Genomic DNA, 24,388 nt, shown 5'->3' with positions numbered 1-24,388 from the left:
AGGGAGTTGTAGGAGAATTAAATTATTTCCTACACATAAACAAATATTTGTAGGATCGATGTTTGAGCAGTCTACTCGGGATCATTGATAGTAAGAGTACCATAAGACCAAGGGGGAATCATTGTTTGAGTGGTCGAATGAACAACATTAAGGATAGGTGTCAAAAGGCTAAAAGGTTCGTAAAGAGGTGAGGAAAATTAACATGTAAGTGAATGGGTCGATGTTTGAGTGGGTCAAAGATAATCTGCCAGATGATATGTAGAAGAAGGATTATAGGTCTATAAGGGAAAACAAATATTTGTAGTGTTTGAGTGGTCTAATGAACAACATTAAGGATAGGTACTATAGACAAAAGGTTCGTAAAGATCAGGGTGGCAGAAATAGAGGTGTTAATGGGCAATGAGGTTAAGAGGAAAATAAACATGTAAGTCAATGGGAAAATGAGAGTGTCCCAGAAGCAACATACATACACTACTATCACTCTTCTCAACCAGTCACTTTCATCCTTCCTCAACACATGACCAAACCATCTCAAACTGTTTCTCTTCACAGCATCCATCACAGGCTCTATTCCCATCATCTTTCGCAATTCATCATTTGTCTTCCTCTCTCTCAACGATACTCCACACATCCACCGAACCATTCGCATTTCCACCCTTTCCAGCCTTCGTTGCTGCTCTACGTTCATTACCCATGTCTCGCTCCCATAAATCATAACACTTCTCACACATGCAGCATACACCTTTCCCTTCAGCTTCAACGACACTCGCCTCCTCGTCAGCACGCCACTCAGTTCCCGAAACTTCTTCCATGCACATCTCACTCGAGCAACCGTTGCCGAGTCTGATCCACCTTCTCCATTCAGCATGTCTCCTAGGTAACAAAATGTTTTCACACCTTCCAGCTTCACGCCGTCTCCAAGATCCAACTCAACATTTCCTCCATCTGCAGCTCCCTCTGTGCACACCTTACACTTGAATGTAGCTGCCACACTGGTTAATGACCCTCTCAAACCACTACATTTTTGATGAACCCACTCAGCGCACATTGTACATTGAATTGAGTTCACTCCGACACCCTTCCTGCACAAAGCACATGGCCACTTCCCAGTTCTTTCCACCTCACCACATGCTTTACCACTTGCCATCACCTTTGTTTTTCCGATATTCACCTTCAGACCTTTCGTCTCCATACATTCCTTCCACTTGTTCATCTTCTCCTTCAGTGCATCCATACTTTCTGCAATCAACACCAGATCATCTGCATACAACAACTCCCACGGTAAACCCTCCTTTACGTTCCGAGCCAGCACCTCCATCACAGCTACAAATAGTAGTGGACTTAGTACCGACCCCTGATGCACTCCCACCTTCACCTCAAACTCACCACTGTTCCCGTCCTTCATCCTTACAGCTGTGCGCGCTCTTTTGTACATTGCCGTCACTACTCTGATCAACCATTCCTCCACTCCTAACTTCCTCAATGCCCATGTCACTACTTCACGTGGAACCCTATCGAATGCTTTCTCCAGATCAACAAACCCAAGAAACAACTTCTTCCTCTTCTCCATGTACTTCTCCTGCAACTGCCTCAAAATAAAAAGCGCATCTGTCGTTCCTCTTCCTGGCATAAATCCAAACTGCATTTCGTCAATCTTCACTTTCTTCCTTATCCTCCTCTCCAACACCCTTTCCAATACCTTCATTCCATGCTCCAATAACGTTATCGCATGATACGAGCCACAGTCCAGAGGGTCACCTTTCCCCTTGTATAGAGGGACGAGGGTACTCAGTTCCCAATCCACTGGAATGCGGCCTTCTTTCACCACCAGATTGCAGATCTCTGTCATTCTCTTCACACCCCAATTTCCCGCTGCCTTCAACATATCTCCCACAACACCCGTCGGCCCTCCTGCTTTTCTACTCTTCATTGCTTTAATCGCTTCCTCAACTTCCTTCTCGGTTATCTTCTCTGCCGGTCCTAAAACTGGGTTACTCTCTATGTTGCCATCCCATTCATTCTCTGCATTCAACAGTATTTCCATATATCTCTTCCATCTTCCTTTAATTCCATCTGGGTCCACAACGATTTGTCCCACTTCATCCTTTAAGCAACTCACCCCCATCACATCACACCTCTCTTTCGCTATCTGCTTTGCAATCCTGAATACCGCTCTCTGACCCTCTTCCAAATACAAGCGTTCTCCGAACATTTTCCTTCATGCCTCCTGCGCCTTTGCTACCTCTTTCTTTGCAGCCTTCTTGGCTGCCTTATAACTTTCATGCTCTTCCTTTTCTGCCCCCGTACCCTTCACCTTCTGCCACTCCTTGAACTTCTTCCTCTTCTCGTCAATCTTCTTTCCAACTTCATCATCCCACCACCATGCTTCCGAGTGCCTCGGTGGTCCTTTTGTCCATCCACATATCTCACCAACGGCTCCCAACAGACTATCTTTCATTGACATCCAACCACTTTCAAGCTCAACCGCATCATCCTCTACCATACTCAGCCTCTCTTTTAATGCCTCCCTCACTGTCACCTCTTTCAACCTCCACACCTTCATTCTCGGTTGGTACTCCACCCGCCGAGCTCTCTTCGAACCTTTCAACCTTATGTCGCAGACAACCAAGTGGTGCTGTGAAACAGCCTCCTCCCCCGGGATCACCTTTGTGTCCCGGAGGTGCCCCCTATCTCGCCTACGCACCATCAGTTAGTCAACGGTTGTTGTCGACCCACCTGACGTGTATGTAACAAGCTTATTATCCTCTTTCTGGAACCGAGTGTTACAAATCAACAAATCAGCTCCATTAGCAAACTCCAAAATCCTTTCACCTTCTCCATTTCTCACACCATATCCGTAACTCCCATGAACTCCATCAAAACCGTCCATACTCCTTCCCACATGTCCATTTAGGTCTCCTCCTACCACAACAACTTCCTTATCTTTCACGCTTTCCATCAGCTTCTCTATTGCACACCAGAACTTGTCCTTCTCTTCATCGCTCCGACCAACCTGCGGAGCATATCCTGAGATGACGTTCACCAAGAGCTTTCCAATCATCATTTTCACCATCATCAACCTATCACTCACTCTCGTCACACTCACCACACTGTCGACAAACTCCTCAGAAAACAGGACACCAACACCATTCACGCCTTCTGGGCACCCTTGCCACACAAACTTGTATTTCTGTCCCTTTGGTGGTGAGGTGTGTTACAGCATGAATTCAAATTGATTAAACTAAAAAAATTTTGTCACTGATCTACATATAGTACTCCATAATGTCAAAATGGAATATCTTTTGGAAATTTTTGCAAATTAATTAAGAATGAAAAGCTTATATGTCTTGAATCAATACGTATTCAACCCCTTTGCTATGACATTGAATTTGAGCTCATGTGCATCCAATTTCCTTTTATTTGATCATTCTTGAGATTTCTCCAAACCTTGGTTGGAGACCACCTGTGGCCAATTCAGTTGATTGAACATAATTTAGAAAGAAATACACCTTTCTATTTCAGGTTCCACAGTTGACAGTACATGTCAGAGTAGAAACTCTACCATGGAGTCCAAGGAACTGTCTGTAAGATAATCTCCAAGATGTAATTGTGAGGAGGCATAGATCTGGGGAAGGGTATAAAACAATTTCAAGATTGTTGAAAGTTCCCAAGAGCCCATCAGTGAGCTCCATCATTAGGAAATCGAAAGAATATGGAACTACCTAGACTCATCCTAGAGCTGGCCGTCTGACTAAACTGAGAAACAGGGCAAGAAGGACCTTCCTCAGGGAAGTGACCAAGAACCCAATGACCATTGACAGAACTACAGAGTTCCTTTGCTGAGATGAGAGAACCTGCCAGAAGGACTCCAGTCTCTGCAACACTTCTCAAATCTAGGCTTTATGGGAGAGGCCAGATGGAAGCCACTTCTGAGAAAAAGGCACATGACAGCAACACCTGGAGTTTTCAAAAAGGCACGTGAAAGACTGAGAACATGAGGCAAAATATTCTGTGGTCTGATGAGACAAAAACTGAACTCTTTGGCCTTAATGCAAAGCGCTACGTCTGGCGGAAAGTGAGCATAGCTCATCACCCATCTGACACAAGCCCTACCGTGAAGCATGGTGGTGACAGCATCATGCTATGGGGATGCTTTTCAATGGCATGGACTGGGAGACATGTAAGGATAGAGAGAACAATGAATGGAGCCAAATACAGGCACATCTTAAAGGAGAACCTGCTTCAGAGTGCAAATGACCTTGGACTGCAGCGAATATTTACATTCCAACAGGACAATGACCCCTTTGTGGATGCATGTGATTCATTGGCCAACTTTCTTGTAAATTTCTCGTCAGCGAAACTGGATGATAATTAAATATCCTCACTTACTTGCCAACTTCTTTGCTCCTCCTTGGGAGTTTGTGACTTCCCCCAATCTTCCTCAAGCTTCAAATACAACATTAAAAAGGAAATTGTATGACAAGTGAAGAACTATAACGGCACTGAGTAGAGCACATACCTCCACCAGCCTGAACAATTTATGTTTTGTGTCACACATAGGACAGATCCCGATCTTCACCAAAATCGAATTAATTTGTCCTTGTCACACACCCAACATGTCCATCAAGTATTTGAAATATCTTGCTCACATACATACAGACAAACAGGGGTGAAAACATAACCTCCGACACGTTCGGTGGTGGAGGTAATAAGCACCTTCTGGTAGCTTTGGCGGATCAGGCCCACACTTCTCATAGTGCACAACAACTCCGCTCTGCACCTTCTGCACGAGTGACTCCAGGCACTGGTTCAACATTCTCTGTGTGCGCACGCAGTATGAGCGACCTGCCACACACAAATGCACAGCTATCGAAATGCTATTTTCTCAACAGACCCTGTTTTACCAATGTATCTAAATCAAGAAAAGTGCTACAAAATCCCCTGGCTAATTTGACAACCAAAACATGGACCATCTTTGGTTGGCATCTTAGCATTCCCATTTGTACCCATAATTCATGATGCAACAGACCCAGGTTAGAATCCAAATACTACATGTGTTTGAACATTGTCTAGTAATGTCTTTGTCTCACATGTGATATATACACACACACTCATTCTCACTCTGCCTCTGTCTCTGTCTCTATGAAAAAAATCATCTCTGTGCACGTACTAGTGACCTGAGTTTTACCTCCTGTGACGTCACACATAGGTGTGATTGGGGAGTCATCGAGAGGAACAGACCCAAGTTGCTCTGGTTCGGTTGGGGGACCCCCTGGTTGGCGCAGAACCAGCGCAAACAGCCGCTGATCCCAACGAAAAGGTTCTTTAGTCAACTCACTGCCTGGCAAAGGTGAGTTCAGTGGAAGGTGCAACTAGAGAAGTGAGAAATAAATATCAAAAATGTGAATTTCAAACTAATGATAAAGAGGAAGAAGTAGAGGTGTAAAAGGATGAGAAAAAATAGGAACAAAGGGACAAATGGAAGAGGATGATGAAGAAAAGCAAGAGGAAAAGGAAGAGGAAGAGGGAGAAGCATGGTTAAAAAGGTGACAACAGGCCTTACCTCATCTTGTACACTTGAGCTGGAGCTCAGCTTGTTTCCGTCAGTGATTGTGATGACCACAGCAGTTTCAAGAAAGAAGGGATTTCGTCCCTGAACACATGGCCCTCATAGTCAATCCTCACACTGGTCGGCATCTTTCACACAAACCATACACTGTCGCTTCCACTCATCTGCAAGTCACTCTCCAAACAACAGGTTCTCATTCCAACACACTCTCTGCCTCTGAACGATCAATCAATCAATCATCAGCACTGCAGCCGCACCTGCCCATAGTTATCGATTCCCGAAACAAGGCGGTTGAGGTTAAGCAAATCGAAAGACGTTTTCAATGCTTGCCCGAGCGTAGTCAGTCCTGTCGCCTGTAGGGTCTTCAACTCATTCATGAAGGTTGCATGATTTTCTTTCCAGCCAGCCTGCATTTCACATCACAGGAGAGTTTGCCATGCATGCCTTATTACCATCCCACGGAAACTTACCATGCTATCACATCAATAATACAGATTTATTGCACATGCAAGACGTTTTTTGCCTGAAAAGGCCATTTCCCCATCTCAATTAACCTTAAATACATCATTTATGCAGGACTTATATATCATGCATAACATATATAGCTTGTGAAAGAAACATAGTACACAAAATAAGTAAATAACATTGAATCAGTGGTGCAAATTAGACTTGTGTTAACACAGATTATCTGCAATAACTAGAATGTGAAAATTCCCAAGAATATTGATCCGTAGTAGAGTTTTGGTTTTGACATAAAAATAAAAAAAATTAATGAGGGGACCGGAGGCTGATCATTGGTGGGCATGCAATGCCACAGTTTATATGGAAGCCAAAATTTTCCATGGCCTATCGATATTGGTGAACACTTGCCACATCTTGGTGTTTTTGTGGCGGTGCTATATTAGCTAGGATTAGTAGCGAAAATTGTGGTGTGCCCTGTGGGGCCACAGAAACTGCCCGCAACACTGTGTTTGCTCTGTTGGATGTACACCAGTTTTGCACGTGTACTTCTGGCCAAGACAGGGGCGCAGTATTCTGTGGCATAAACCAGCGTCATTGACTGTTTTTTTTTTAATACATGGGCCAAGGCTCGTAATAGAGCTGACTGACACACACACACACACACACACACACACACACACACACACACACACACACACACACACACACACACACACACACACACACACACACACACACGACAAACACTTAACACAGCCACTGAGCTTGGGGGAAGTGCCGTCACTTCCTGGGATACTCTGGGTACCAGCGATGTCATAACAATGGCACTGCTTTTCTCAGCATGCTCAGTGGGGCATTTCCTCAATAGGAATTTCCTCCTCCCCATGGATGTCAACCGATGGGGAATGTCCATGTTCTACCTTTCCAAGCAAGGAAGCAGCACGTACCATTTTAAGTCTTTGGTACCATATGACGTGAACCAGTCCAATCCGGATGGGTGATATTTTTAGGAGACACCATCTCCTTACTGGTTGGCCGTTGGCTCCCTATGGGAGCTCATCCGCCCTTTGCCAGGTGTTGTTTTGAGTCCTGGCAGGTGTCACAGTCACCTTCCCCACTAGCAAAGCCAGTGAGGGGTATCGGTTCCGTCGCAGACAACCCGACCATGCGGTAGGTAGCTGTGTTGGGTGAAGCTCTGGGTGAATGATGACGAGGTAAGGTACAAGATGAGGAGTCCTGTTAGGTCACCTTTTTAACCCTTCTTTTTCCTCCTCTTCCTCTTGCTTTTCTTCATCACCCTCTTCCATCTTTTCCCTTTCTTCCTATTTTTCTCATCATTTTCCTCCTATACTTCTTCCTCTTGATCATTAGCTCTGGTCTGTGTGAAGGATGGTGGTGCTGGTTCTACATGTCGTTCACAAAAGATTGAGAACAAAGTTAACCCGTTACTCTGTCTTTGACACAACGTTCTGAAGGTGTTCACAGAATGTAGGGTTTCTGTCCACAGTTCTCCCATGATATTCGGGGAACCGTTTGTATGCCACAGAAGTACAGATGACACAGAAGAGAGTACCTTCTGTTCAGCAAGGTTGTTTTTTTAAAAAGGACAATGTTAAGGGAGTCTTCTTCTGGTTTAGGTGGTCACGTTCATATAGGTCCTTCACACGGTTGCCTTGGACCTTAGCCAACATTTGTTCCTGGGTTTTTAAAGCTTTGTTGAACCTTCACATATTTGGTTATTGACCAACTAGAAAGTAGCCTTTTGGTACAAGTGCTGATCCATTGGTCCCTTTGCCAACACAAATGTGGTGCTGCGGTCTCACTTCATAATCGGCTATGGGTAGCGGCGGCAGGTGGGAATTATTGACCACAAGTCATCATCCCAAACCCATCAGTTTCTCTTATATACTCACTCCTGAATAATATTGTGCAGCAAATAACGTAATCTTTCTTCAAAACAAATCCAGCTAATCTTCCTTCAAACTTTTGGGCCTCACCATCAGTCACAACCTCTCTTGGGCAAACCATATCAAAGTTGGCCAGTGGACATCCTTTGTCGTGTCATCTGGACATCCTTTGTCTCAAATCCAAGCTTCTGACAACCTAAAAATCCTCCATTCACAGCTTCGGAATTCCTCAATAGGAATTTCCTCCTCCCCATGGATGTCAACCGATGGGGAATGTCCATGTTCTACCTTTCCAAGCAAGGAAGCAGCACGTACCATTTTAAGTCTTTGGTACCATATGACGTGAACCAGTCCAATCCGGACTTTAACCTTTATTAAACTCACTTGACAGACTCAAAACCGCAACAGTATTATTCCAACTTGACCCACGGCGGGTACAACTAGTTACGACGTACTAGTCTCTCCTTTGGCCAGGTGTCCCAACCTGACAACTTTCAAGTCCTGACACCGTGGAGTCTAAGACCTTCAAAATATGATTGTAATCTCACATAACAAAGAGGAATTTCTGGACTTCCTTATTGCAGACAGGTTGGTGGTTGGTCTTCTATACTGCCTCCTTTCTGATCTTGCACTCAACCCACAAAAACCACCCTCCGCCAAGGTTTCTCCAGGGCATAGCATGTGTTCTGCCAGTAACCCACTTCCGATAAAATGCCAACATCCAGGCTCATGGCTCACCTTCACTCATTCGTTCCTCTTTTCTCCCATCTGTGAAATCAACTTTTCTCTGTTCAACCTCATTTCCACAGGGCTTCAAGATGACTGTTCACCTCCTTCTCTCATCATCCCTCATTTAGAATCATATTTTCAACCCTCTTTAACCCCCTTCGTCCCCACCCCTGCCTCAACTGATCCCTTCCTCTCCGTGTTATTGTGTTTTCTCCCCACTCCCATTACCCATCTTTCCATTTACTCATTCCATTCATGAACTTTGTCTCGCACATTCCTCCTCCAAGTGTCCCTGTACCCTGATGTGGGTGTATTTCCCAGTTATCCACTCTGATATAGCTGTTTTGCATTCTAGTAGCTCTTCCACAAGTCTCGACTTTGTATCCAAAAAGGTAAACAAATATATACAAAGATTATTCCATTAAAAAGTATCTTTGGCATAGAGTACATTTCCATGAATGAGGAACTATTTCTGGTGAAAAGGTAGTGCTTACTTGTTAGATGAGTTAGTGTTTAAACAATTTTGTAAGGTAATGGGCTGAAGGTTTTGTAACAAGTCCATTACACTGTTGATGCACCTGGAATTCACCACCATTCAAACCACCTGTTCACCATCATCTCTTATCTTCCCCACATCCAAAAGTTTGATCTTTTCCACCCCCGTTAATCCACCCCAAATCTACCAACTTCAAATTCCGATTTCTTTCCTGAAAGTCCTTTTAGTGTTGTTCTTGTTCATCCCGTGTACCCCGCCCCAGCCCTCTCCCTTCCACAGATTTCCCGATGTGCATGTTCTCTACTGTTGTTGTGCTTCCCTCTCTCTCCCCCTCGTCTCCCACTCCCTTTATTATATTTTTCCATATGTTAGCTTTTACACGAGCCTTGACTTGGAATACAAAAAAACGAGGTCCCCCGTCGGTGAGGTGATGCGAGTTGACAAAGTGGAAGATGCAAGGCGGCCATCTTGGATTTTGACTTGGGGACCCAATTTTCAATAGCGTTCTCCCTTATGCGTAGATACAACCACACACCAGATTAGAAGTTAGTAGTTCGTTTATTTTTCAAGATATTTCGCTCACAAGGTTCAGAAATATATATGGTGGCGGTCATCTTGGATTTTGACGTGGCGACCCAATTTTCAATAGCGTTCTTCCTTGTGCCTAGATACACCCACACACCAGATTAGAAGTTGGAAATTCGCTTATTTTTCAAGATATTCCGCTCACAAGGTTCAGACATACATGGCGGTGGCCATCTTGGATTTTGACGTGGCAACCCAATTTTCAATAGCTTTCTTCCTTATGCCTAGATACACCCACACGCCAAATTAGAAGTTGGTACTTCGCTTATTTTTCAAGATATTCCGCTCACAAGGTTCAGACATACATGGCGTCAGACATACATGGCGGCAGCCATCTTGGATTTTGACGTGGGTTGCACCCGCACACCAAATTAGAATTCGGTCCTTCGCTTACGCACGCACGGACGCACGCACGCACGCACGGACGGAGGGGAAAACTATAGTCCCCCTTTCGCTCCGCGGTGCGACGGGGGACAAAAATGGCATCGATTTGCAATTTTCCCAGCGTGTCCACAATAACTCTCTTACTCTCCATGCAACACACCAGGGGATCGTTAATGTCCACCAACCAGTGCTGGCAAATGGGTCCTCTGGCTTAGGGTCCATCCAAGAGACTGCACACACATTGATGAATAACCCTGCCTATGAAACACCAGGACGCCAGTTTATAGCTGGGTCGGGATTCAAACGCAGATTAGATAGCTCAATAGCGAATGCGCGTCCCACTAGGCCTGGGGTCTTAACCTGGGATATCCATACCCCTTGGGGGTATGGGGACCAAAATCTGGGGGTGTGGGACTCGTAATAAATTAAAATAATCAATTGTAATAAATTCAATGAAATATCAACTTTAAATATATAATAAATATATATTTAAATATAAATATATATCTTTCAAAACAAAATATGTTTGTATAATTATATTTCAAACAAATATAAATTCAATTTTCTAAGACAATTCGAACTAGAATGCCACTCAGTAGAGCGCATACTCCCGCCGTGGGTCAAGTTGGAATAATACTGTTGCGGTTTTGAGTCTGTCAAGTGAGTTTAATAAAGGTTAAAGTTTTCCCCCCATAGTTAGTCACACAAGCAACATGTAGCCTCGCGATAGTATAGTTATGTCTTAGTATTTGTAAGCTTAGTCCTTTTCCTTTGTTAGTTCTGCGTTGAGTAGGAGCCAGGAGAATAGGCCCTACTTGCCACCGATTTTCCAGCCACCCTAGCCTCGATCCAGTTTGCTAAGCATTGGTTGATTATTGGGCGAGTTAACACGAGGCAGGCCCAGGAAGGTCGGGGCGGAGTCGAGGGGGAGCGGCGGAAGCGCTGAGGGTAAGCACGAGCCGCCAATCAGAGCTCGAGGGTGGTGACGGCGGCGTGGCGTCAGAGGGCATGGTGAGAAGGTTCGGGTGAGTTCCAGAAGGTTCGGGGGGCGTAGCTATAAAACCGCTGTGCAAAAGCCCTCGACAGGACTAGCGCGGGAACACTTAATGAGAAGGACTTGCACGCCATGATTCGCAGAGGAACGCAGGACTTGCGGCAAAAGGATTGGCGAAATAACTTGATAAGCGGTGAAAGCTGATGAAATTGACGCACTTGCACGAGAACGCACGCGCTAGCAGCTCGGAGTGTATTGAAGAAGACGAGTTGGCCACATGTGCAGATGGTACAGATACGCGGCCGCAGCCAGACGCGTTTATAACGAATGCAGTGCATTTGAGATGCGCGAGTGAGCAATTCTGAGTAACCGCCAGCCGCGCTAAAGTCCGCCCTCTGCCATTTCCCCCCCCCCCCCCCCCAACATCTGCTTTGTTCGAGAGACGCGCTACGAGTCCCTGCCTTCGCCTGTCACCATCTTCGCGGGACGTGCCAGGGCCGTGGAGAGCCAGACAGGGACTATCTCTCGACGCGTTGGGGAACACCTGCCCATCTGCAATTCCCTGTGTGAGTGTGAGACGGGCCCGTTGTCCCAGGGATAAGTTAAGACTGCTTAAGGATTGCTTTGTGTCTCTTCGTCCTTGAACCTGCATATATGTGTGGGAATAATTAAACCAATTTGTTCTTCCTTTCTTCCTGATTCGACCGTTTCTGTGGTTTCTCCATTTGACTAAGCGTGGCACGAATAAGATCGCTCCAATCAGGTTCCACTAAGTAAGACTGCACGGACCACGTGTACGCAATCCGCTCGGCGTACTCAAACCACACGTGGTTCGTGCGAGACTTGTTTCCTCGCTCCCAGGGCAGCGCGGGGAATTAGGTACGAGCGAGCAGTAGTCCCGAAACCCTACTCCGCGTGTGTCCGGGAGGGACGTAATAAGTCTCGGTTCCGCCAGGCCCAGTAAAGACAAGGGGATTAATCCCCCCTTGGTAAGTGGAAGAAGGCCGGCGTAGAGAACCGTAACAATTGGTGTCAGGGATCGGGATTTGGAACCTGGGACAAAAAATTGTTAGACAAAATTTTGGACACCAATTGTACATATTGGCTGTAACAATTGGTGTCGGGGAGTGAGATTGGACCCGGAGTGCGTTTCACGCACTTGAAATTGCGAGCGACCGAAATTTAGTTTTAAAATCAAAATTTGAAATTCGTGCCATGGCTAGCCAAAGCGGTCGAATGCCGGTGGGGGTAGAAGAGGAGGTAGATAAGGAGGAATTAATGACCCAGGACCCACGGGAAGAATTGAGAGAAGAGGAGGACATTGATGAGGGGCCAGCAGCAGGGGTAGAAAATGGCGGCCCCTCGCACATGGCGGAGAGAGCAGAGCCCGTGGTGCCAGCGGTTTCGGACCTGTATTCACTCATGATGCAATTCATGGCAGAAATGAGGGAGATGAAGGCAAAAATGGACACCCAAGGTGACAAAGCCACCAAATAAATGAAAGAAATGGGGGACAAATCAAAAAAGGAAATAATTGACGCCCAAAAGAATGACATGAATAAAATACAAAGCTCAAAGTAATCAAATGAAAGAATTGGGGGACAAATCCACCCGGGAATTGGAAGAGGTGAAAAATGGGTTGGAAAACAAAATGGAGGCCCAAAATAATCAATTGGAAAAAATGAGGGTGGCGTCGAAAGGGGAAATAAAAGAGGCAGGGAAGGACATAAGGCGCAAGCTGAGCGAGGAGGTCGCAAAGGGCCGCAACGAGGTAACGCGGTGCGAGGAACGCGGGGAGAGCGAGGTAGAGCAGAGCGCGGCTAAAGTGACCGAGGGAATAGAAATCGAGACTCGGGGGTGTGGAAAAGCTGACGGCGGCCGAATTGGAAAATAAAATTTTATGCGCGCCGGCGATCGTCGAGCTAGAAAAATAAATCAAAGAAATTGCAGAAACAATTGGGGCCGAAGAGACGGCAGAAATAGAGGATATAGCACAGAGGGAAGAAATGGAATGCGCGCAAAGTCTGTGTTTGCATTGTGATGTCATGCTTCCTAACAAAATGGAAAGTTTGCAGGTTCTGCTGCCGGAGAAGAAGGTCCCTAAGGTGAGCGGGAATGTGTATGGCGGGAAAAGGTTTTTGGCATGCTTGGGATCGAGGCGCAACCCAGGTGCTCGTTGAAGGTCCTTTGTGCGGTGTACGCGAGCGAATGACGCGCGTGTGCGAGAGAAGTGTGCACCGGGGCGCGAGTGTATGACGGAATGTGAGTGGGAAGAGTGCGTCGGAGAGGAGTGTGTTACAGAGTGTGCGATGGCCGAGGAGAGTGAGGGAGAATGCACACCAGAGCGTGTTGTAGAGTGTGCAGGAGTGTACACCAGAGCGCGTGATTGGGTGTGTACCAGGAGAGTGCACACCTGTGGACGTTACGGAGTACGTAACGAGGGAGTGTGTAACGGAGTGTGCGAAAGGCATGAGTGCGCCTGGGTAGTGTGCACCTGAGTGTGCAAGAGAAGAGTGTGCACAGGAGAGTGCAGTAACAGAATGTAGGGAGTGTATGGGAGGCGCTGGGGCGCCGTGGTGTACGAGAGTGGAGTAGGTCGCGAGTGTTGAGAACGCCGCTCGAGCATCGACGCAGACCGGGGTAGCGTTTAGCGCGACGTATAGCCAACGTGAGCCCTCGGTGAGTTGTGTGCTTTGTGTGCTGCAGGGATCGGTGGGGCTCGTTGCCGCGGCGGTCTCACAAGGACCGGCGTGCACAGTTCACGCCGGGCCCCGCCCTGTATGATCGGTGCCGCGTCGTGGCGGGAAAGGCGATCGGCACGGTTCGAGGGGGGGTAGGAGAGATCGGAGCCGCGCCCCCTGGCGGCTGCGGTGCTCCGACCGTGGGCGGTTGGGGCCATCGTGCGTGGGACCGCAAGGCCTCGCGCAGGGATAGGCCTCTGAACCTCGGCCCAACCATGCCTCCTCTGCTGAATCGAACATGCCGGACGGACCCAACCAGCAGTAGACCAACCACCCGCATGCATCGCTCGGCTTTTCGAAGCCGAGCTGTGACGAAGATGTATTTCTGCACGGAGAGGCTCATAGTACAGTGGACGGATCGCAATAGTGTTGGGGAATGGTGCCCGGCGTGGGGGAAAGGTAGCTTTACCATTCCTCACAACCGGGGCTCATGAGCATTAGATTAGGGGGATGGCAGTGACATGCACATGGAGGGACCAGCAATGGTTACCTCCATGGGGCACCAAAGCTAGCCGAGGGTGGGCGAGGATAATTGTTAGGGATCTAGATGACAGTATAGGGACAAGAATTCAGTAGAGACATTTGTACAGGTAGAGGGGACGTAGGTAGCTTAGAAGGATGATAACGACGAGGGAGTGCTTAGTGTAAGGGATGACGGGGAAGCACGAGTGTTAGGGGAGGGGCAGGTAGTTAGATGATGCTGTGTGTATTGAGCAAATGAGGAATTGGTTGAGAATAACCGTGTGTGAGGATTGTGTATTGAGCAAATGAGGAATTGCTTGAGAATAACAGTGTGTGTGAGGATTTGTGTATTGAGAAAATGAGGAATTGGTTGAGAATAACGAGGACTTGTATTGAGATAAATGGAATTGTGTTTGGAGTGTATGGACAGAAGGAGTGTGAGCACAAGAGGTGTGCCAGATATGTGGTGTGTAAGCACAAGAGGTGTGCGAGAGAAGTGGTGTGTGAGATAAGTGGTGTGTGAGAAAATTTGGTGTGGAATGCTTGGTGTGAAGTAAAAGGTGTGGAATGCATGGTGCGAAGGAGTGAATGGGGGGAGATGGACCCATTCACGAATACCCGTGGTGGGTAGTTTAAAGCCAGGTAGAGGGCTTAGGTAAATTGTTTGGATATTGACATCTGTGGTGCGGGAAGTAGCAAGAAGTGCTTGGTTGGGTGCATGAGTCTATGAAATGGCTAGGCGTGTGGGCTTTGTTGGTGCGTATGGTTATTGGAGCACTCCGCCACTGGTAGTTTGTCGGCCATGTGAGGCCGCAGGTAGGCTCTGGGAGCCAGTCAGAGTAGTCGTGAGTAGTTGTTCAATGGGGCCCGAGGATCCAGGAGAAGGACCTGGGTAGCCCAATGCCCGAGAGGGCATCAGAGGGGTAAAGAGCCAGGAGGGGCCTTCCCCAGTTAGGTAGTCGCAAGAGCAGGTAAGCTCGGGTGGCGACTTCAGTGGCGGAGGTGCGCAGGTAGTTAGACCTGCTAGTGGAGCCACACGACCCAGCCCCGAAATTGTGCAAAGGCACAGTGTGAAAAATTGGGGAGTGAGACCCAAATTCTAGGGCACCGGAGAGTGGTCAATGGGGAATTTGTTTTTAGAACCACATAGTTTAAAGATGGCCAATTGGCAGGGCATGACCCCGGGTTAGTTTAAAAGTTAATGTCATTAGAGTAGTTAGGAAGAGAATTCCCTTCGCGCCATCCACATCCATTCACCGAGGATGACAAAGCTCCGCACCAAGACCAAGTGCAAATATTTGAGTGAGTAAGACGCATCATGACGTGATGAGACATTGTTCCATTCCATTCCTTCCTTCCAGGGAGGGATTGGGAGATGAATTTGGAGTAGAGGGGGATATGGGAGACAGGACGTAGTGACGAATTTGTAAATACAGGGAAGGGCAAGGGTTGTGTAAGCTGACGTTGGGGGGCACGAACGGTTAGGGACGAGCTTGCTCTGCTCGCTCTTCCGCGCCCCTCATGCTGCATTACCTGGTATTGCTGTGTACCTCTGTGCACTTTCCACTTTGCCGGTTGTGCTTTGTCGCTCCCCCACCCCAGGACCATTTTGGAGGTGGAATTGTGCAGCTGCACATTGCTGCACATGTGCAGCACCCCCTGCTGCACTTTTCTACACCCGTGCAGCTGAACTGCGCAGCACTTTGCTGCCGTATTCCTTGCATTGTTATAACTTTGCTGCACATGTGCAGCACTTGCTGCCACTGACACTTTGCTGCACATCATCACATTACACATTATGGACCACAGGTTTTGTGGCCTTACACTTTTGCTGTGCAGCACTTGGCTGCAGACTCACCTTGTATCTTCGGACCACTTGTTTTGAGTGGCATCAGTCACGCAGTTGGACCACATAGGGTTGGCCCTGCTGGCAAAATAAAAACTAACACACTTTTTGTACATTTTTATTATTGGTGTGCTAGGAAAGAAGAACTGTAAGTTTTATGCACACAGAATATGCAGGAAGCAAGGAGCAACATCCAGGAGCCAAGCAGCAAGTGTTGTGATGACTTTTGAATGTGTTTTTGTGCATTGCTGTGCTTTCTTTCCCCTCCATTCTTCTTTTCAAAAAGGACAGGTCCTGGGTCATAGAACTGTAAATAAGGTTAGGTTTTGTGCTTGTATATAAAATGCTGCCCACCGGCTTTATGTTTAGTTTGAAAATAATTGCGCAATTCGGTTAATTGTGGGCGTGAGTCTGTCAGTTAGCTACTCAGCGCAGTAGGTGGGACATATTTAGTGTTGTAAAACTGTCGCACACACGGGTTAGAGTAAATGTTAGAGGGAACCACATCTAAGTGTCACACGGAATTAAAAGTTAGTCCCAAGTCTTTCTCAAAACCGGTCGTTCCAGTTTTTGTAGGTTCGACTCGGGGATGCGTCTGACGAGGGAGGGGGGCAGTGTTGCGGTTTTGAGTCTGTCAAGTGAGTTTAAGAAAGGTTAAAGTTTGCCCCTCATAGTTAGTCACACAAGCAACATGTAGCCTCACGATAGTATAGTTATGTCTTAGTATGTGTAAGCTTAGTCCTTCTCCTTTGTTAGTTCTGTGTTGAGTAGGATCCAGGAGAATAGGCCCTACTTGCCACCGATTTTCCAGCCACCCTAGCCTCGATCCAGTTTGCTAAGCATTGGTTGATTATTGGGCGAGTTAACACGAGGCATGCCCAGGAAGGTCGGGGCGGAGTCGAGGGGGAGTGGCGGAAGCGCTGACGGTAAGCACGAGCCGCCAATCAGAGCTCGAGGGTGGTGACGGCGGCGTGGCGTCTGAGGGCGTGGTGAGAAGGTTCGGGTGAGTTCCAGAAGGTTCGGGGGGCGTAGCTATAAAACCGCTGCGCAAAAGCCCTCGACAGGACTAGCGCGGGAACACTTAATGAGAAGGACTTGCACGCCAGGATTCGCAGAGGAACGCAGGACTTGCGGCAAAAGGATGGGCAAAAGAACTTGATAAGCAGTGAAAGCTGATGAACTTGACGCACTTGCATGAGAACGCGCGCGCTAGCCAGCTCGGAGTGTATTGAAGGAGACGAGTTGGCCGCGTGTGCGGATGGTACAGATACGTGGGCGCAGCCAGACGCGTTTATAATGAATACAGCGCATTTGAGACGCGCGAGTGAGCAAGGCTGAGTAACCGCCAGCCGCGCTAAAGTCCGCCCTCTGCCGTTTCCCCCCCCCAACATCTGCTTTGTTCGAGAGACGCGTTACGAGTCCCTGCCTTCGCCTGCCACCATCTTCGCGGGACGTGCTGGGGCCGTGGAGAGCCAGACGCGTTGAGAGAGAGCCATCTCTCGACGCGTTGGGGAACACCTGCCCATCTGCAATTCCCTGTGTGAGTGTGAGACGGGCCCGTTGTCCCAGGGATAAGTTAAGACTGCTTAAGAATTGCTCTGTGTCTCTTCGTCCTTGAACCTGCATATATGTGTGGGAATAATTAAACCCATTTGTTCTTCCTTTCTTCCTGATTCGACCGTTTCTGTGGTTTCTCCATTTGACTAAGCGTGGCACGAATAAGATCGCTCCAATCGGGTTCCACTAAGTAAGACTGCGCGGACCACATGTACGCAATCCGCTCGGCGTACTCAAACCACACGTGGTTCGTGTGAGGCTTGTGTCCTCGCTCCCAGGGCAGCGCGGGGAATTAGGTACGAGCGAGCAGTAGTCCCGAAACCCTACTCCGAGTGTGTCCGGGAGGGACGTAATAAGTCTCGGTTCCGCCAGGCCCAGTAAAGACAAGGGGAGTAATCCCCCCTTGGTAAGGGGAAGAAGGCCGGCGTAGAGAACCGTAACAATACGTTTTGTTTAACAGGCCCTCTCCCTCCCCTAAACAATAAATGAAAAAGAAAGTAGGCCCTAACTGTGAGAGAATTAATTTTGATATATCTCGGAATTAGAGGAGAAAAACATCATTTAAGAATAAGAATAAAAGCTTTAATGCAGTAAAACAGAAAAAAAAAAAATCCCCAAAAAATTCGGAAAAAACAATTCCTGATCCTGAGCTTCACCAAAAACTAATCAATTCTTCCTTATCCCAAGGGCAATCATCCCACCAACTTTCATCCAAATCCGGTCAGAACTTTTCCTCCAGATATCTTGTTCACAAACACACGAACATACAAACACACATACGCGCCCGCGCGCGCACACACACACACACGCACGCACGCACGCACACAATCGAATGCATTACTCCCTTGCGGGAGTAATAAATCAACTATATGCCCCGGGCGTATGCATGCAATTACAATGCATGATTGACATGACAATGAGAACATTTACATAGCGATTCGGGCAGGTCAAAGTTCACCCTGAGCCAATGTGCTGTCACGTAATGTAGGCCCCACATTACATGAGATTGTAATGAATTACATTCATTCCATGAATTACATGAATGAGGCCATTAGGACATTAGGTGAAGAACCAAATAACGGAAATTACGACCTCATTCTCAGAATCTCGCGGATCTTGCGAGAGATCTCGTGGAATTTCGCGAGATCTTTGTCGGCGACGGCACGGTTTTTCGAAGCTGTCCAGTGTCCACGCTCTCATGCTTTCGAAGTTAAGTAATTGTTCACAATTGTATTTTTGTCGAAACTGCATTTATCTTTCTGTGTGTGTACCTATAGTGTGTCCCAAGGAAGATTCTCGGTGTTAATCTTTCATACCTGTATAAAAAATCGTGGGTTATTTCGTGCCGCGTTTTTTGCGGGCTTGTACTTTGTTTCCTACCTTGACGCTTTTTTCTCTCAGCGGTCGATTGTGGTCCATTTACTTTCGTTCTCAGTTTTTCCCAATCTTTTCACCCCATACTTCCTTGTTTAAAATCTTAACAAAAAAAAACATTTCCTTCTTTGTTCTTATTCGTTCGTTCATTCGTTCGTTCTTCGACCACGTGTTACACCCCCATTTCCCCAGATAGTTTTCACTGCTCAATTTAAAAATGTTAAAACATTCCCCTGAAGTACTGTATTCTGTCATATATTATAACACCTTTTTCTTCTTCTTCTTCTTTCAAAGGGTGCTTTCGACTTGCTCACCAAATCTATTCATCCCCCAAAAAAATTCCATCTCTTACAGTTCCTCTTTTCCACATTCCCTAAACTCTCCTGCACTCCGTCCCCCCTCCAGCGTCCTTAAACGTATCTTTGACTCGAAGGTCACAGAAACTCATTTTGCAATAAATGTTCGTTTCCCATTAATCGTACACTTTCTAAAATCCAATCTCACCCCTCCCCTCCAAATCTTCCCCATCACCCATCCCTTTCAAATCTCCCACCTTGCCCCTCCCCTCCAAATCTTCCCCATCACCCATCCCTTTCAAATCTCCCACCTTGCCCCTCCCCTCCAAATCTTCCCCATCACCCATCCCTTTCAAATCTCCCCCCTTACCCCTTCCCTCCTAAACTCCCCCCGCACCACTCCCCTCCGAGACTCCCCCTCGCCCCTCCCCTCTCAACCCTCCCCTCCAAATTCCCCATCCCTTTCAAATCCCCCTCCTTGCCCCTTCCCTCTTAAACTCCCCCCTCGCCCCTCCCCTTCAAATCTCCCCACCCTCATTTCTTCTCAATTTCCCTCCTCTCACTCCCCCTCCTCAAAGCGTCCTCCCCGCTTCTTCCCCCTTCCAACTCTCACCTCCATCTCCCCCAACCTTCTGCCTCGCTCTTCCCCCTCCTCAAACAACACCTCATTGTGCCTCACCCAATCACCATCAAACCTTTTGTCCGCCCCATCCTTCCCTTTCTCCTAGCTATTCTGAAATCTCTGACACACTTTCAACAGCTCTCCCGACCTCTTCTTCCTCGTCCACATCTTACCCTACCGCTCCCCCCCTGTTCTGTATCCGATGCTCCCTCTTCCCCTTCATTAACGGTATGGAGCTCAAACATCCGGAGCCTTTGCTGAAATTTGACTGATTTTTCCATACAGGTTGCTTCTGACAAACCAGACTTGATCTGCTGAACAGAAATTTTCCTCCTTCATGATGTCTCTGATTCCTTAATATCTCTCCCGGGTTACTGCCTCCTCCGGTATGATAGACCTGAGCCTCGTCCTGGAGGCGGGGTTGCTATCTTTATCAAAAACTCTTTTCCTCACTCGCCCTGCACTGCCCTCTCTCCACCTCACCCCCCAGGAGTACCTCTGGCTACGGCTTCCCCTTCGCTCCCACCTTTTGTTCATATGTGTGTTGTACCGTCCACAAAACAGTGATGACTCCATCTACATCTCGCTGTCTGATAATATGGACCAACTTCTATCTACTCATCCCAACTCTCTCTTCCTCATATGTGGTGATTTCAATTGTCACCATGCCAGTTGGCTGGGTGTGGGTACCTCTCTCACCAGCCATGGCTCCTAAGCAAAGGACTTCTGCGACTCACTGGGACTGACACAATCTGTCAATTTCCCGACCCGGATATCAGGCAATGGAGCATATTCTCTTCTAGACTTGGTTATGACAAACTTCCCTGCAAATGTCTGCTGCTCTTCTTCTGCTCCAATCGGCTCATCTGATCATGTGCTTGTTAAAGTGGACATCTCTCTGATTATTCTCAGAGAGCCTCCTCAGCGTCGACGAGTCTGGCATTTCACTCAGGCCAACTGGCATGGTCTTCCAGCAGCCATCAATCATCTGGACTGGTCTCAATCAATCACCATCAATCATCATCTGGACCTAACTCTCAAAGCTGTCTCCCTCTTCCAAATCCTGGTGGCGTCTGGTAAAATCCGTTTCTGGTGTTTGTTCCCCCTCCATCCCCTCGCTTACCTCAAACGGCTACACAGCTGACTCCGCACGTGAAAAAGCTGAATGCCTCAACTCTGTGTTTGCCTCTAAATATTGTGTCCCAAACCCATCCCTCTCTGTACCCACCGTACCCAGTTGTTCCTGGACTCTGTGTCCTTTCCTCCTGACAAGGTGGAAAAGTTTCTGTCAACCCTCGACTCTGATTCTGCAACTGGACCTGACGGCATCAGCCCACGGGTCCTCAAATCCTGCTCCGCCGCTTTCCCTCCCTCTCCCTGTGCTCTTCACCCTCTCTTTTTCTCAAGGTCATCTGCCATCACCTTGGAAATCGGCCAACATCACCGCTTTACACAAAAAATGTGCAAAAACAGATCCTTGCAACTACAGACCAATCAGCCTTCTCCCAATTATCAGCAAAGTCATGGAATCCATCATTGCTTCGGATATCCAATCTTTCCTCTTCTCAAATGGCTTGATCTCTGATCATCAATTTGGTTTCAGACAAGGTCACTCTACTCTGGACATGCTGCTTCTGCTGTCTCAACAATGGATGGAGGTCCTCAATGCCAAACAGGAAATTAGAGCTGTCTCCTTTGACATATCACGTGCCTTCGATACGGTCTGGCACCCCGCTCTGCTCACCAAACTCTCCTCCTATGGTATCCATGGAAATCTCCACGCTTGGCTTGCAGACTTTTTTTTTTCTTTTTTTTTTTTTGTATACTGAATCGAGGCTCGTGAAAGAGCTAACATTTATTTCACAAACAAATCAACCAGACAAACAAAATATACAAAAGAGGGAGCGGAAGCCAAGATGGGGAGAGAAGGGGAAGCACACAACCACAACATTTGAGAGCAGGGAGAAGTGTGGGAGGGAGAGGGCTTGGGGGCAGGAGGCGTGGGAAGGGGAGGGGGGGGGGGGGGGGGGAGAGGTATAAAACACATGGGGACCGAAATTAGCGGGGGTAGAAAAGATCAAGGTTTTGGATGGGGGAGGATAAGAGATGGTGGTGAACAGCTGTTTTAAAGACCTGGAGGGTAGAGTGGAATTGAAGAGAGTGAGGGAGTTTGTTCCAGAGGCGGGAGAAAAGAGGAATGAAGGAGTGAAGGTGAGCAGAAAGTCTTGATTTTGGCAGTTTAACCATAAGAGGGTTGCAGGCAGATCTTGTGCGACCTGTAGGAATATTTGGGGGACAGAGTGAAGGGGGAGGATGCTGTGAAGCGAATGAGTCAGGTGTCCTTGTCCAACAACACTGTACACCAGAGAATTGGAGACATGAGTCAGGACATAGCAAAAGAGCGATTGGACTAGAGACTTCCTCTCTAGTCGTAGTCAACGTGTGGCCCTGAATGGGTTTCTCTCATCTCCCCCTTGCTGTTCAGGCTGGAGTTCCCCAAGGCAGTGTTCTGGGCCCTGTGCTTTTTCTGGTCTTCATCAATGATCTCTCTGACTCTCTTGAAAATCCTCACTATCTCTTAGCTGATGACTCCACTCTCTGCCCTCCATTCCTCATCCCTCAGATCGGCAGTCTGCAGCCTCCTCACTCTCTGCAGACCTGGACAAAATCACAGACTGGTCAAACAAGTGGAACATGTCTTTCAATCCTTACAAATCTCACACTCTTACTATGTCTCTCCGAAAAGAGCGATTGGACAACCCTCCAATCCACTTTCTGAATAATCCTCTCCAAGAAGTTCTGTCACTCAAGCTTTTGGGTCTCACTATCTGCCATGATCTTTCCTGGGAAACAACATGCATTTTAAGGCCATGTTCCCTGCTAGAGCGGGGGTTAGCCTTGCGGTCCCCATGACAATCTTCTCCATTTTGCCCTATTTTCTGCATCTCTCCTTGTTAACCCCCTTGCCCGCATTTCTTCTTCCACCATCTTTAGCCAAGTCTTTCTCGGTCTTCCCCGTCCTCTACTTCCTTCTACATTAACTTCCATCACTCTTCTCAACCAGTCACTTTCATCCTTCCTCAATACATGACCAAACCATCTCAACCTGTTCCTCTTCACAGCATCAATCACAGGCAATATTCCCATCATCTTTCGCAATTCATCATTTGTCTTCCTCTCTCTCAACGATACTCCGCACATCCATCGAACCATTCGCATTTCCACCCTTTCCAGCCTTCGTTGCTGCTCTACGTTAACTACCCATGTCTTGCTCCCATAAATCATAACACTTCTCACACATGCAGCATACACCTTTCCCTTCAGCTTCAGCGACACTCTCCTCCTCATCAGCACGCCACTCAGTTCCCAAAACTTCTTCCATGCACATCTCACTCGAGCAACCGTTGCCGAGTCTGATGCACCTTCTCCATTCAGCATGTCTCCGAGGTAGCAAAATGTTTTCACACCTTCCAGCTTCACGCCGTCTCCAAGATCCAACTCAACATTTCCTCCATCTGCAGCTCCCTCTGTGCACACCTTACATTTGAATGTAGCTGCCACACTGGTTAATGACCCTCTCAGACCACTACATTTTTGATGAACCCACTCAGCACACATTATACATTGAATGGAGTTCACTCCGACACCCTTCCTACACACAGCACACAGCCACTTCCCAGTTCTTTCCACCTCACCACATGCTTTACCACTTGCCATCACCTTTGTCTTTCCGATATTCACCTTCAGACCTTTTGTCTCCATACATTCCTTCCACTTGTTCATCTTTTCCTTCAGTCCATCCATACTTTCCACAATCAACACCAGATCATCTGCATACAACAACTCCCACGGTAAACCCTCCTTTACGGTCTGAGCCAGCACCTCCATCACAGCTACAAATAGTAGTGGACTTAGTACCGACCCCTGATGCACTCCCACCTTCACCTCAAACTCACCACTGTTCCCGTCCTTCGTCCTTACAGCTGTGCGTGCTCTTTTGTACATTGCCATCACTACTCTGATCAACCATTCCTCCACTCCTAACTTCCTCAATGCCCATGTCAATACTTTGCGTATATTCTTCCGGTTCCAGGAAGTTCCAGGAATTCCTTAAGGAAGTGGAAAACCACATTATAAATCTGGCCTCCAAAGCCAGTCGCCGACTGGGCATCCTCAGTCGTGCGAAGTCCTTCCTTGGCACACCTGAGCTCCTCACCACAATACCACATACAAGGCTTTCATTCGCAGCTCAATGGAATACTGCTCTTCCCTCTGGGCTGGTGCTCCTGCCTCACACCTAGCTCGGCTTTACGCTGTTGAAACCAAAGCTTTCAGAATCATTGGAATCTCCCGCGATGAAGCTA

At 47.5% G+C, this 24,388-nt stretch overlaps 1 protein-coding gene across 2 annotated transcripts in view; it reads right to left on the bottom strand.

Moving 5' to 3' along the window:
- INTS6L (integrator complex subunit 6 like) overlaps positions 1 to 24,388 on the bottom strand; it is a 120,515-nt gene that overhangs the window by 76,738 nt on the left and 19,389 nt on the right. Inside the window, exons 3-7 of one of the 2 annotated variants that reach the window (XR_010985499.2) lie at positions 5,827 to 5,976; positions 5,564 to 5,653; positions 5,189 to 5,372; positions 4,717 to 4,845; positions 4,390 to 4,446 (exon numbers count right to left, since the gene is read on the bottom strand). Coding sequence is in view for 1 of the 2 variants with exons in the window: in XM_068124373.2 (XP_067980474.2) it covers positions 4,717 to 4,845; positions 5,189 to 5,372; positions 5,564 to 5,653; positions 5,827 to 5,976 (553 nt within the window). In the remaining variant the exon portion in view is untranslated. The remainder of the gene's footprint in view (positions 1 to 4,389; positions 4,447 to 4,716; positions 4,846 to 5,188; positions 5,373 to 5,563; positions 5,654 to 5,826; positions 5,977 to 24,388) is intronic. The other variant, XM_068124373.2, reaches the window with a different exon arrangement.

Source organism: Myxine glutinosa, chromosome 8 (genome assembly GCF_964187855.1).
Source record: "Myxine glutinosa chromosome 8, kmMyxGlut1.1, whole genome shotgun sequence".
Classification (NCBI taxonomy): domain Eukaryota; kingdom Metazoa; phylum Chordata; class Myxini; order Myxiniformes; family Myxinidae; genus Myxine; species Myxine glutinosa.
This window is presented reverse-complemented; position numbering and strand designations above follow the sequence as displayed.